This window comes from Propithecus coquereli, unplaced genomic scaffold, assembly GCF_000956105.1.
Source record: "Propithecus coquereli isolate 6110/MARCELLA unplaced genomic scaffold, Pcoq_1.0 Scaffold189, whole genome shotgun sequence".
NCBI lineage: Eukaryota > Metazoa > Chordata > Mammalia > Primates > Indriidae > Propithecus > Propithecus coquereli.
In genome coordinates, this window is record NW_012143745.1 from 723,770 (window position 1) to 737,660 (window position 13,891).

The 13,891-nt window shown below is 46.2% G+C and overlaps 1 protein-coding gene across 3 annotated transcripts in view; it reads right to left on the bottom strand.

Moving 5' to 3' along the window:
* Positions 1-342: 342 nt before the first annotated feature.
* The window catches only part of FYN (FYN proto-oncogene, Src family tyrosine kinase), a 197,127-nt gene continuing 183,578 nt past the window's right edge, over positions 343-13,891 (bottom strand). For all 3 annotated transcript variants that reach the window (XM_012642840.1, XM_012642839.1, XM_012642837.1), the window contains 2 exons: positions 12,434-12,565; positions 343-1,009 (listed from right to left, as the gene is read on the bottom strand). In XM_012642840.1, coding sequence (XP_012498294.1) covers positions 801-1,009; positions 12,434-12,565 — 341 coding nt within the window. In that variant the 3' untranslated portion in view covers positions 343-800. The remainder of the gene's footprint in view (positions 1,010-12,433; positions 12,566-13,891) is intronic.

A 13,891-nucleotide genomic window follows, 5' to 3' on the forward strand; every position in this document is an offset into this window, starting at 1 on the left:
GCAAATACTGGTAACAAAACTTTTGAATTCAGCTTGCGGGGAGTTCCTGAAAAGAGTCAGCGTTAATAACCATCTACAGGTACAGTCATGAACCAAAAAAGTACAATCCAAATGAAAAAAAAAAATCATGCTTTGCAAAAGCCAAAAAAGAGGCCACTGGTTTTCAGAATAACACCAGTGCTTTGATGCTGATTTTGCAGTAAAATCCTCACTCTGGGTCCTGCAGCTTTGTGGTCTAGGCTGGCCATAGTCTCCACGTTAGCACCCACATTGTATATGTACAGGGACATATATATTAAATATATTCATAGTTATAAAAAAGAAAAAAACAAACACCTGTCCTGATTGGTTTTTGTTAAAACATGAAAAAAAATTTTATTGTTTTAGACAAAGAGGCCACTTTTGGAAAATAATACTTTTTTTTTAGTTGAATCAGGTGAAGACAGAGTTAAAATCACATAGGATTTGCATTTTAAAAAAAGGAAAGCACTAGGATTGTTGGCACTGGAGTAACTATTTACACTGAACAGAGGTCTGGCCTTTTACATAACATCGATACAATGCATTTTCCAAAGTCTGAGAAATAACAAGGTTCTGTCTCGAATGCTTCACAGAGGAGGTTCGGATTTGGGGACAAGTGTCATTAATGAGGGCCATGGAAGTTCGTCAGCTTCAGAGTCACATGCAATCTGATCCTGGACGGTTCTTGCTGCTCAGGGGCAGCTGGCTACGGAATTGAAAGCTAATGGGGAGGGGTGGGGCAGCCTCTGGGACAAGGCCTCTCTCCGCAGACCCGGGCCTTACAGGTTTTCGCCAGGCTGGTACTGGGGCTCTGTGGCGGTAAAGTAGTCTTCCAGGAAGCCCTGCAAGTACTCAAAAGTGGGGCGTTCTTCGGGGTCCTTTTTCCAGCAGTGGATCATGAGCTCATGCAGAGAGATGGGGCAGTCCTGCGGACAGGGCATCCTGTAGCCGCGCTCCACCTGCTCCAGCACCTCCCGGTTGTTCATGCCTGCAAAGACAAGCACAGTGAGCGTGGGTGGCTCTGGGCTGCAGGCCTGACTGTGCCCCTGCGACTTCCTTTTCTTCTCTGTTGAGTCTGTACGTGGCTAACATGTGCTGGGCCCCCACCTCACCCAGGAGATGAACCTTGCCATACCACTCAGAAATAAAAGAGGAACGTGGCACCGATACACGCAGAAACCTGGAGAGTGAATCTCAAAGGCGTGATAAATGAAGGGAGCCAGACACAGAAGGCAACACACTGTAGGATTTCATTTAGACAAAATTCTAGAAAAGGCAAACTACATGTAGAGAAGGCAGATCACTGGTTGCTAGGGGGAGGGGAGGAATGCCTGCACAGGGCCCAGAGGGAATGTCTGTGTCAGGGGTCAGCAAACTCTTCCAGTCAAGGCCAGATAGTAAATATTTTTGGCTTCATAGGTCACATAAGATTTATGTCTTCTTCTTCATTTTACAACCCTTTATTTAAAAACAACAAAACAAAACCAGGCTGGGAGTCAGATTTGGCCCATGGGCTGTAGTCTGCCAACCCCCTGTTCTGTGTCACACCAGGTTGGGAGTCAGATTTGGCCCATGGGCTGTAGTCTGCCAACCCCTGTTCTGTGTCACACCAGGTTGGGAGTCAGATTTGGCCCATGGGCTGTAGTCTGCCAACCGCTGTTCTGTGTCACGTACGTGGTAGTGTGACTGTTGATGTATAGCAAAGCTCATTGAATTGCATTCTTAAAATTGTTGAATTTTATTGTATATAAATTACATTTCAATTAAGCTGACAAAAATACATGAATAAAGCAGACAAAATCAGCTTCATAGAATGAAAGCACACTGCCCCTTGTTTATAGAGTTTATAACCTCCATTTATGAACTTCATAAATGAGTTCTCCTTGTGTCTGGGCAAACTCTTGAAGCCCCACTGTTCGAGATCTGCTGTCATGCCAGCTTGACGGCTTGGCACCATCGGGCCTGGTGACCCCAAAGTGCCCCGGAGTTTGGTGACTTTGATGGAGACACAGGGCAGCTCCAGGGCCTGTGCTTACTGACCACCTCAGCCAGGCCATCCATCATTTGAGACTCTCCTGCCCGAGTGCTGAAACGCCGGGCTGCGTGGCACCAACAGAGGACGTGGCGGGAGACTGCTGACTGCAGAGAACGCAGCCCCTGTGCGCGGCCTTCGTGACAGCACAGGAAACACCACACCTAGGGTGAGGCAAACGGTCTGACCTCTTTCCCAGCCACTACTCTCCAGTTTTCCTTCCCTTCTTCATCGTATCACCGTCGCCATCTCCGCACCAAGCCCTGGTATACTTTTTGGCTGCTTCCTGGCCCCCAAGCCTGTAGTCTGGAATCCCACCCACTTTCTGACCTGGTTAATTTACAAAAGCAAGAACCTGATTTCAAGCCATACAGGAACCTAGATTTCTCCTCTCTCTCAGGGCTATGATTAGCAGGAGATCACGGCATATGCACACAGCTCCCTTAAATTCTGGAGGAGGTGGCGACCTGCTAGCTAGAAACCTGTCAGCCTGGTCAGAGGCACCGGGCCCAGAGCACAACCCGGTCCCCTTGCACAGGGGCACTCAGACTTTGGGTCTGCTGCCGATCCTCTTTGTCATGTTGTTTCTTTTGGAGCTGGGTGTATCCTGGCTGTCCCTGGCTGTCAGCCATTGCCCTGTGGGTCACATGCCCATCCACACCTTTTTAGGATGCTTTCCCACTCTCTGCTGTTATAATTTCTTGAGGTGATAATGTCCACATGTTATTTACGCTGTACTGAAGTTGGCCTTCAACACAAGTATTGCAAAATCACCTCACAGGTCAGGGTGACCCCTAATTTTAGGGAGAGAGGTTTGGTGAGAGAGTCTGGGTCTCTGCCTCCGCGCCGTGCAGGCTGTGGGAGGGAGAGGTGGCAGCTCTGTGGCTAATTAGCTTAAATCCTCCTCCAACTTCTGAAAACCCGGTGCGGGGTGGGTTGGTTGGGGGCGTGGAGCTGGAAGCAAGGGGAGGAATCCAGAGCCTAGGACAAACAGGGTAAGGGACACAGGCCAGCTCTTCCTTATCCACAATTCCAACTTCCAACAAGCTCTGAAAACCAAAATGTTTTTGTAACTCACTTGGCAGCAGAACTGATGTGAACTGACCTCATTTGGCCACAAAACCTGACCTGATGTGAGGCTATTTACTGTTTTTATTTCTTCATACATATTGCCCAGAAAGGTTTAGGAAGGAAGAGAATGTTATCGCACATCAGGATTGGCATTCTCCAAAATGTTCTCTTTGCCGCATATTTTAGTACAGTCCTTGGTTTCATAATATTTCAGAAATCACAGAAATTTCTGCCTGAATCTGCACAAATCTCCCTTGTCTTTGTCCCTGCCAGGAGCCTGCAGGAACTGGAGGGAAGACAGGCAGAAGATCTGAACTTCAGAGGTCGGACAGGCCCTTCTGGAGGTGGCTACCACCCCCCAAAATGCCTGCTAATGCTTTATTCTGTCACGGAGACTCTCCATCCAAAATGGCACCACAGAGTTTAATTAATCACTCTCCTCTTGCTCTGCAGAGCTATGTCAGTACATGTTTCATTTCATTAAAAAGCAAACTACTCAAATGGAAAGATTTTACTTCTTCTTTTTTTTTTTTTTAAAGTCTTAATTCAATCTCTGCCAATGGAAAGTTTAATTGGCCACTTGGGTCAAGGCTATTTTTCCAGTGCTTGGCCCAAGCCTCGGACACAGCAGATTTGGCAACATGAGCTCAACATGCAGCTCTCCGGAGGTAGCCTGCTTCCTGGGCATTTGGGGCCAGGGGACAGAGTGTAAGTTGGCCTGTGCAGGACACTGGCAGGCTCCTTCTCACTCTCTACCGCCTTTTCGGCCTGTACCCCCCACTCCCTTCCCCACTCCTTCTCTTCTCAGGCCGCCTTCTCCCCAGATTCCTCAAAGCATGGGGAGCAGATGAAAACAATTCCACGCACTGGGCCAAGTAGAAACATACCAATGACAGCTTTGCCAGAAAAGTGGGCTATTCAACAATGCACTTGGCTGACAATGACAAGCAGAATGGGACTAGCTCTTTTCCTTTTCCAACCATCCATAAGCCAGAACCCACTTTTGGATTGGCTGACCCTTGGACCTGGCACCTTCACAAAGTACCTCTGCAACAATAACTGCACAATCAAGATGGGCCCATTCAGCAAGGCTTAGGCTAGTTTTTAGTTTATGAACAACAGATAAATTAAGTGGACTGTGTTAACACAGGTTGAGTATCCCTTAGCTGGAATGCTTGGGACCAGAAGTGTTTTGGATTTCAGATTTTTTCAGATTTTGGAATACATGCATTATACTTACCAGTTGAGCATCCCTAATCCGAAAATCCAAAATGCTCCAATGAGCATTTTCTTTGAGCATGATGCTGGCTCTCAAAAAGTTTCAAATTTTGGTGCATTTCAGATTTTGGATTAGGAATACTCAACCTGTATTTAAAAAATAGAATTCTCGGCCATAAAAACTTTGAAAATCATGTTTTTTCCAAGAATTTTGTTTTTCAAAAAATGGCTTTTACTCTACACACGATCAAAAAGACAGGCCTATTTCATTTTTTCTTTTTAGATGGTTCCATATTTTTTTTCACCTGGGAGGTGAAGGACAGTGAACGGGAAGGAAATATATAGGGTCTTGGGGACCGGAGTGTTCAGGAGAGTCTTGAGGGACATGGGCATAGCAGAGAGAAGATTCTTTTTATTGTACTTCCAACTGAGACAGCGGATGAGAATGCCTGGGAAAGTTTTTCTTTTTTCTCCCTTTTTTGTGGGGAAAAGGCCAGGGGAGAAAAAAAAGAGACAGAAACTTTAAAACACAGTGTCTGGGCATGTATTAGAGCAACAGTGTGATAAACAGTTTCGGCTTCCAGGTTTCCTAGTGGGAGCTGCAACAGAGAGCATTTTCAATGGGGGCGGGGCGGGCGTGCCCCTGGTTTCCAGCCGCTGTGTCAGAGAGGAGCCTCAGGGCTGGGCAGCCAGCAAGCACAGAGACCACTGCCGGTTTCCTTCCGACCCTTTCTCCTCTGCTCCCAGTTGCAGGGGAGCAACCTGCCCTTCCTGCTCTCTCACGAGAGTCACTCAGGAAAATGCGCCCCCCATGGTGGGTCGCTCCCACAGGGCCCCACTCAACGGTCCTCAGGCCACAAACCACCTTACTAGTTCACTGTGAGGGGGTCTGCCTTCGAATTCCTTTTCTCCAGAGCTGCCATGACAGCCTCCTGTCACCTTGGATTTTAGGCTTTCAAACATGGCCCCTGATGTAGCATCATTTCCAGTCGGTCTGCCCAAAACACTGCAGCTAAGATTCTCCAGCCAAGAGGACTATACTCAATTCCTGCCATTATGACTGTATTATCCTTTCTAAATCATTTTGTTAACTTCTTCCAGCACACTCAGAGGTCAAGTTTCCAACTCTCACTTTCAAACCCTTACTCTATATGGTTGCCAACAATGTCTACTCTCATGTATGTATGCGTTTTCTTTTCCTCCTCTCTTTTTCTTTTAAACTTTCCTATTCCTCTTCTAGAACTCAGTAGAGACTTCCCTCTTTTTTTTAGATTCTTTAGAGAAGGAATAAAAATCACTTTCATTGGCAGAGCACTGGATTAGTTGTCACTTCTTGACTTGTGACTTTGCATCCATCTTTCAGCAGGTGACTTGACTTCCCCTGGCCTCAGTCTCTCCATCTGTCAACAAAATACCTCAACATTCACTGTGCTTTCAGCTGTTTGAAAGAACAACTTCTGGCTGGGTGCAGTGACTCACGCCTGTAATCCTAGCACTCTGGGAGACCGAGGCGGGAGGACTGCTTGAACTCGGGACTTTGAGAGCAGCCTGAGCAAGAGCGAGACCCTGTCTCTACCAAAAATAGAAAAATTAGCTGAGTGTGGTGGCACACGCCTGTAGTCCCAGCTACTCGGGAGGCTGAGGTAGGAGGATTGCTTGAGCCCAGGAGTTTGAGGTTGTAGTGAGCTAGGCTGGGGCCATGCAGGGGTGACAGAGTGAGACCCTGTCTCAAAAAGAAAAAGAAAGAAAGAAAAACTGTCTTCTGTGAAAAAAAAGTGTTGGTGTTTTATGGCTTTTGATTTGTACAGCTTCCCAATATGAATCTCAGGGGGCCATATCTGCGCAATCAGGGATTTTAACTGTTATCTGCTCATATTTGCATCTGGATTTGACTATGGGTTGCAAGAACCTGGATTTTTGTGCCATGTGAATTAAGTGCTTTAATAATGGGAATGATGTTCAGGTTATCACACATCCAAAGTATGCTTGCAAACTGTGCTTTCCATTCGAAGAAAACTATACAATACTGTGCATGAGGCCTTCTGTCTGAGGCTCCCTCGCTTCTCTGCATAAGCCCTGTAAAAAGGCCCTTGTGTTTACTCCTCTGTTGAGCAGTGCTGCACTAGAGCCGGAAGAAGGAGGGGTGTTAATGGTGCTTGCTCAGCACGAGCCTGCACCATCGCGTGTGCTCATATTATGAGATTATCATGTGCTTAAGCTGCCTTACTGGGCAACAACCATGTGGCTTCATGTTAGGTCTTGGTATAGGATCAAAGTAAAAATTTTGGGCAGAGAGATGCTGATCAAAGAGTATAGATGAAAATAAAGGACTGATCTTGAGAAGGCACAATAGTTTTGCTTCTCTTTCCCCATCTTACCAGATAACCTCAGGGCAGCTGTTTTTATTAAGCCCACTGCATTAATAAATACAGAAATGACAGCTATGCAGGTCTCATAATACACAAAGGTTATTTAAAGTTGATAATATAGTATCATAAAGAACTCCTTTGTCTCAGAAAGAAACAAGTAAAGAGAGGAAGGTGCCATTAGGGAGGCTGGGGGACTGTACCACTGAGGATGAGGAGCGGCAACGCAGGGCTGGGTGTGAAGGGCCCCTCCCTGGCTGCCCCCTTCCTCCCTCCTCCTCTCACCAGCCACACTGGCCAAGGGAAGCTTGAAGCCTTGTAGGGGAGGTGACAGCGTGAACCTCTGGGCATCCCAGGCAGGATTCCCTCTCTGAGGGAGCACCATGAACTGAAGGAAAAGTCCCGGGGACCATGGGAGGGCCAGGGAGGGACACAGCAGCCTGGGCCAAGATTAGAGGTTTCATCCTGCTTCCTGTTCTCCTTCTGGTTGGAGAGTCTTAAGCCCTCCCTAACCGGCAGAGAATCTGCTCCTGTTGAACACAGGGAAATATATGTCTATGGAACAGGGCAGGACTTGTAATTCTTTAAGGAAGGAGCTACTAGTTTCACTAATTTCCCTGATTTCTTAAAGTCATTATCCAGTGACTAGATGCATTCAAGAAAGTCAAGCGGCTGTCACTTGCTGAATGATTTGAAAGTGCTTCAAATGCATGAATAAATGCAATTTGCTTAAGAAAATGTTCCTGCTCTGCCAGATCTTGCCAAATACAGAAAACAGGTGTTCAGTTAAGAGCCAGGGAACAGAATGGCCAGGACATTCTGCTTAGAACAGTGTTGGAACATCGTGTTTGAACTGACCACAGAGTCAATCTTCCAGAACAACTTTGAAGACAAGGGCTATCTGGTGGCTGGGAAAATACATGTTATGTCTACGTGTGAAGATGATGGAATAGATTTAAAAGGCTTTGCAAGCTATGGGCCAAATTTGAAAACCTTGTTTCAAAAACCTCATAGGTTCTTTCTTTTCTGTCTCATTCATTCATTTGCTTATACTTATTGAGTCTACCATGGGGCTGACATGGTGCTGGGAATCGAGAATACATCACAGGAGCTCCCTTCCCCTCAAAGAGTATAGAACTACTGGGAAATACAGACACAAACAGGTGCTTCAACAGAGATGTACCAGGGGTCATGGAAGCGAGCAGAAGGGGGAACATATTTGGTCTGGACATGGGGAAGGCTTCACAAAAGAGGTGACATTTGGTTGGGCCTGCATGTTCAAGACCTGCATGTTCAAAAGAGATCTCTTGGTGTGTCTGGGGTAAAGTGTGAAAGATGGAGAATGGCAACAGAGAGATGCTAAGTCAGATCATGTCACTCTCCTGCTCAAATCCCCTCACTTCCCATCTCACTAAGAATAAAGGCAAAAGACCCAACAATGACTTAGGAAGGCCTATCTGATCTGCCCCTGGAGACCTCCTGCTCCCTCAGCTCCAGCCACACGGGCCCTCATGCAGTTCTGCAGGGTCTCTGGGCTCTGCACTCTCCCTTGCCCTGATAGTGGGCTCCATCCCCAGATACTCACCTGGCTCAAGTCTCCCTTCCTTCAGGTCTTTCCTCAGATGGCACCTTCCCAGTGAGGTCCTCCCCTGCCACCCTCTCCCGATACCCTCTCTCCCCTTCCCTGTTTTCTTTTTCTCCCGAGCTGTTATCACCAGCCAACGTTTGACATATTTTGCTTATTTATCTTTGTTTATTGTTTGTCTCCTTGAAGTAGAATGCAAGTCTATGAGGGCAGGAGCATTTGTCTGTTGCTTCACTGCTATACTGTTGGTGTCTGGCATACAGTAGGCACTCAATAAATATTTATGGAATGATTGCAGGAAAAGAGTCACAAAGGACTATGCAAAACTAAGCCTTCTGGAATTTATCTGGAAGGCAAAAGGAAGCCATGGGTGTGTTTGTTTCACTAGGAGAGTAAGATAACTAGGTCTGTGTTTTCTAGGATACTAACTCTGCTGGTGACAATGACAGAATGGTAGGTGGGTGAGGAGAGACTTGGAGCAGAGAGGAAAAGAAGGATTTGAGAGGGGTTTTCAAAGTGAAATGGCAGGTTAAAATGCATCACTCTGATTTTATGCATCAACCCCAGAAAACTGCTTTTACTTATGTGTTTCTATTTCTCATTATACATTGGTATAAAATCAGTTCCAATCTTGATGCAAAGAATGGTTCTGAACCCAGGCTCGCAGAAAAGCAAGCTAGGCTGCAATGCTGAGAATGAATTCAGGTCAGGCTGCTAGCAGGGAACTGATACCATGAAGCTATTCTTTGGAGCTGTGTGCACGTTTGATACACGTCTTGAAAGCAACCTTCCTCGTCTGGTAAGGTGACGTGACTCCTCTTCACTACCGTCCTGCTAATCTCAGCATCACATTTCAGTATTTTTTCTCTGGCTTCAAGGTTCTCAGGCAGCTTGAGACTGTACTCGTCCCTTCCTTTTTATCCATTCCTTTCACAAACCTTGCCAATGTTTTATCGCCTCCTCATCCCTTTTGCCCTTTATTTCGTCATACCTCACACAATCCATTCTAAGTTCCTTCTCTGATGCTCACTTCTGGATCTTCTTACATGCTGGGCAAAAATGCCTACAAAGCTTTTATAAAATCCATTTATAAGTCACCTCCTCCTCACCCACTTCCATCCTCGCCTACCAGCCCGAGTAGCTTTCCTCCGTGTCGAGGCGACAGAAGGCCATTCTTAGGCATGGAAGAACTCAGAAAAATGTACCACCACGTACTGTTCGCAAAAGAAGAATGACTTGCAAACGTACTCTAGTCAACTAGAAACTACTCCTTCAAAATGCAGAATGAAAGTCAAGACGGACAGGGCCTGGGAATCTGTTCTGGGGTTCTACCCACAGGCACAAAGACTCAACGGGGAAAGCTGAGGAGAAGCGACCCCTCAGCCATGTGGACTGCCTGGTCTGCACCCCCAGACAGCACGAGTGTAGAGATGGGGGCCCTTCCTGCCTTTCACAGTGATGTCTGGATGAAGCTTAATGGAACTGTTTGCTCCCTAGGAATTGTTCTCCTTCATTAGGGTAATAATCCTATAATTGGAATCCCTCTGTAAAAGCTTCTCCCTCAAAAAGAGTTTTCTGTCAGATTCACAAGTCCAATTAAATATGATTACAGCTATGTTAAAAAACAAAAGCCAACAAGCACCGGTGGCTAGGAGCAGGCCTGGGAACAATCTTTCATGAGTGAGGGGCAGCTCACGTCAGCCCTGCTGACATGGCTCCCTGGTCCCCGCTGCTTACCAGCCGGGCAGCACACGAGGCCCCACTTGACCGGCTCTCGCTCTCGACTACCTTTCCAGCCACATCTCCAGGAACTTCACCTCACGTGGCCTCTTTTCCTCACACTCATCCTGTGGCTCCTTGAACAGGCCCTGTCCTTCCATGTGCCAGATTTTGGGATGCTCTTCCCGCTTCCTCGACTTGAGGAAACCCCACTCACCTTCCAAGGCCTGGCTGACTTGCCTTCTCTACACAGCACTCCCCCACCCCAGAATCAGAGGCCGTTATCCAAGCCCACTGCGTATCAGCAGTTGCTTGTAGATATAACTATGCATGATAAGCTGGACTTAGTCCTCACTTCAAAGTCCTGTGCCACCTCACGGGATGCTGCGTGAAAGGCCCCTCTTTGGACATTGTATGTAGACATTGTATGTAGACACCTGAATCAGGTGCCCCCGACCCTATTATCAGAATTAAGATTTGGGGCCCACAGTGGGTAAAGTCAAGTAATCCATCCCTTGAGGATGACTGTCTCCAATAATAAATAACAAATACAGCCAATTTCTTCCTGGATTTGATGCATATTTTATCTGACTATAAGCTCCACAAATACAGGGACTAAATTCATTTATTTGCTCACTAGTGTCTCTCTAGCACCTAGAACAGTGCCTAGCCTGAGGCCGGAACTAATCAACGTTTGCTGAGAGTATGGGTGTCTTAAAAATGCCTGGCACAGTTTATACTTGACTAAAGCTACACTAAATGAATGAACCCTAGTCTAAGTTGTAAAATGAGGCCGTTTTCTTTCTGCTAAAACCAAACCTGACGAAAGACTCTCCTGCAGAAATGCACACCTGCCTTTCTTCTCTGAGGCCCTCACCTCCGCCCCTTTGTCTCGGCTTCTGTGTGGGATCTGGAGAAACAAAAAGCCTCTTTGTATTCTGGAAGGAAAGGCTTCTCAGAAACGCAAAACAACATTAACCTTTTCCCCCCAATTGTGTTCAGCACATGGGGTGACTATAAACCGGGGGGATCAGGAAGAAATTAGTTCGAAATCCAGATGAGAAAAAAAGAGGTGCCTTCCCATGTTCAAAATCCCGAGACCTGCACATTTCCCCCTCGAGGAGCAATTCAGAAACTCCCATGCTGCGCTCCAGCCCTCCAGGGCGGCCCTTCCTTCTGCGCCCGCTGACTATTCCCGAGTGTCTGCTGCTTGTGTGTGCCGGGAGCAGCAGTCACCGCGGCATCAATAAAGCTGCCTTACACCCGCATCCCAACATGCCCGTGCTGGCACTTCTGAGACCGTGAATTTGTCAACTTTGCCTCCATGTCACCCCTGCTCTCCTAGGAGTCTCGAGGCTATACCAATCCAGAAAGAGACCCTCTTTATGTGCACTTCTCTGTGTTCTCGGAAGATGACCAGAAACAATCATGAAAAACGAACAAAGGGATTACAAATTAATCTGCCCTCGCTGGCTCCTCTGACTGCAAAGATACGATTACAAACCTAGGATTTGCAAGAGACCTAAATTCCTCATTAATCTCCACTATCGTTCCTATCACTGTTTTTTTTTCCTTTCCTAAGCTCTTTTCTTAGGCAGGGCATGAGAAGGAGCTATGTTCTCTCTCCACTCAGCAGTGACTGAAAAATATGTCCTTAACATTTCAAAAAGCAGATCGTCCCTGTGCTATAACCACTAAAGCGTGGAGGTGAAATGGGATGAGTGTCCTTTACGTCACCATCTGTCTCAATTAATGAATTTAAGCATGGATAACCTAAACCTGTGGTTTCTTTGGAAAGCATGAATTTGATACTCCAGAAAAATTTCAGGAGAATTTCCAATTTCTTTACATTATACATGCTTTGATATAGCATATTTGGACTGTTCGGCAACAGGCAAGAATGGTCTCTAAATTGCATTTTGCATGTGTGTCTGCTCTCTTTGGCCATCTGGAGCTGGGGCCTGCAGAGAGAGCAGGTCCTGGCATCTTCCTGCCAGGCTAACTCCATGGGTCAGTGCTACAGTGTAATCAAAAAGCAGTGGGGGCTTTTCTCCTTCTCTTTCCCAGACATGTCTGCAAACTCCATTTGGGCAGAGGCTCTGCCAGTGACATTTCTGCTCTGGGAACCACAGACTCATACTCCTACTGAGAGAAGAGAGATTCCATGAGCAGGGGATGGGACGTAGGGGTGGGGGACTGAAGCATTCAGACCAGCTGTTAATTACATTAAACCCAGTGCACAGTTCACAGTGGCTGCTTGTCTACATACCATGGTGGATCCCAGTTTTGCTTTTCTCTGGCTAAATACCTGCCCATATTCTTCAAACTCATGCTTAATGGAAAGCAAACTGGGTGAGGTTTCCCCAAATGGTGTCCAAAAGCCTCGAATCAGAGGCCCGTTTCTGCAAGGTCCTCTCTTACCTGGGTATGGCACTCTTCCTTTGGTGACCAGCTCTGTGAGTAAAATTCCAAAAGACCACACATCAGACTTGATTGTGAACCTCCCATACAGGGCTGCTTCAGGGGCCGTCCACTTAATGGGGAATTTTGCACCTGCAGAATGAACAACCAGTTATTCATCAGGCAGAGGGCACTGGACTGGGTATGGGGTAGGGGAGGGAAAGCACTTGGAAGCCACTTGCACAGGAGCAGGTTTAGAGAGAAGAACAGGGAGGGGGTGAAACAGGAATGGACTGGGATTGAGATGTGCGTCCGTAAATTCTGTTGAAATGGGCTATGTGTCCCCAGGGCCTCCCACACCCACAGCAGAGGAAGGATTTTTCCCCTGGCAAGTACGCTCCCTACACTTGCTTTCTCTCCTCTGCCCTTTCCCCCCATAGCAGCCATCTTGACCCCTGGGATGGTTTTTTCTTCTGCACTGTATGATTACTTTTTTACCTCTTTACCTTTCTTCTACCAGCCAGAAAGAGTATTATTTAATGTTTGGTTTTTTTCTTTTTGAGACACAGTCTTGCTCTGTTGCCCTGGGTAGAGTGCAGTAGCATCATCATCACTCACGGCAACCTCAAACTCCTGGGCTCAAGCGATCCTCCTGCCTCAGCCTCTTGGGTAGCTGGGACTACAGGCATGAGCCATGACATCTGGCTAATTTTTCTATTTTTGGTAGAGATAGGGTCTCACTCTTGCTCAGGCTGGTCTTGAACTCCTGAGCTCAAGCAATCCTCCCCTCTAGGCCTCACAGAGTGCTAGGATTACAGGTGTGAACCACCACGCCCGGCCTAATGTTTGTTTTTAAAAGAGCAATGTTGCCTCAATGACTGTCTTAGGAGTCTCTGATTTTTGAAGACCAAGGAACAAATTCATGCCAAAGTCAGTAGAGTTTTTCCTTTCAAATTTCTCTGATCATTAAAAGAATCCTCTCTCCAAACCAAAAGGAAGGGTGGGGCCCACCCTGCTCTTTAAGATGTTTGATGTGTGTGCGGGGAATTAAAAGGGATTGGGTAGCCTGTGCTCTCAAACGTTAGGCTCAGCAATTACACAGCAGTTCCAGATATTTCACTGAACAAACTAAAAGAAAAACACAAGGAATTTTTACTACTGATATAAACACGATTATATATTCAAAGTATGTTAATTCTGCTTAGGAGCTCCTAAAAAAAATCATACAAAGGCTAACAAAATCAGAAATTTTCATAGTATCTTCTATAAAAAGTCACTATGTGCAAAAGTGACAAATGATTAAAATCTTTAAATTAGCATGGTTTTAATAACCAGAAGTATGATAAATTACAGCAATTAGACTTTGGTTTTAAATATAGTATATGATAATATCTTTAGTAAATCTACCCTGGCATTTTCTGGCAACATAATTTTCCTCTCCATCTCTTCTATGCTCATGTGAAATGAAATTAAAAAAAA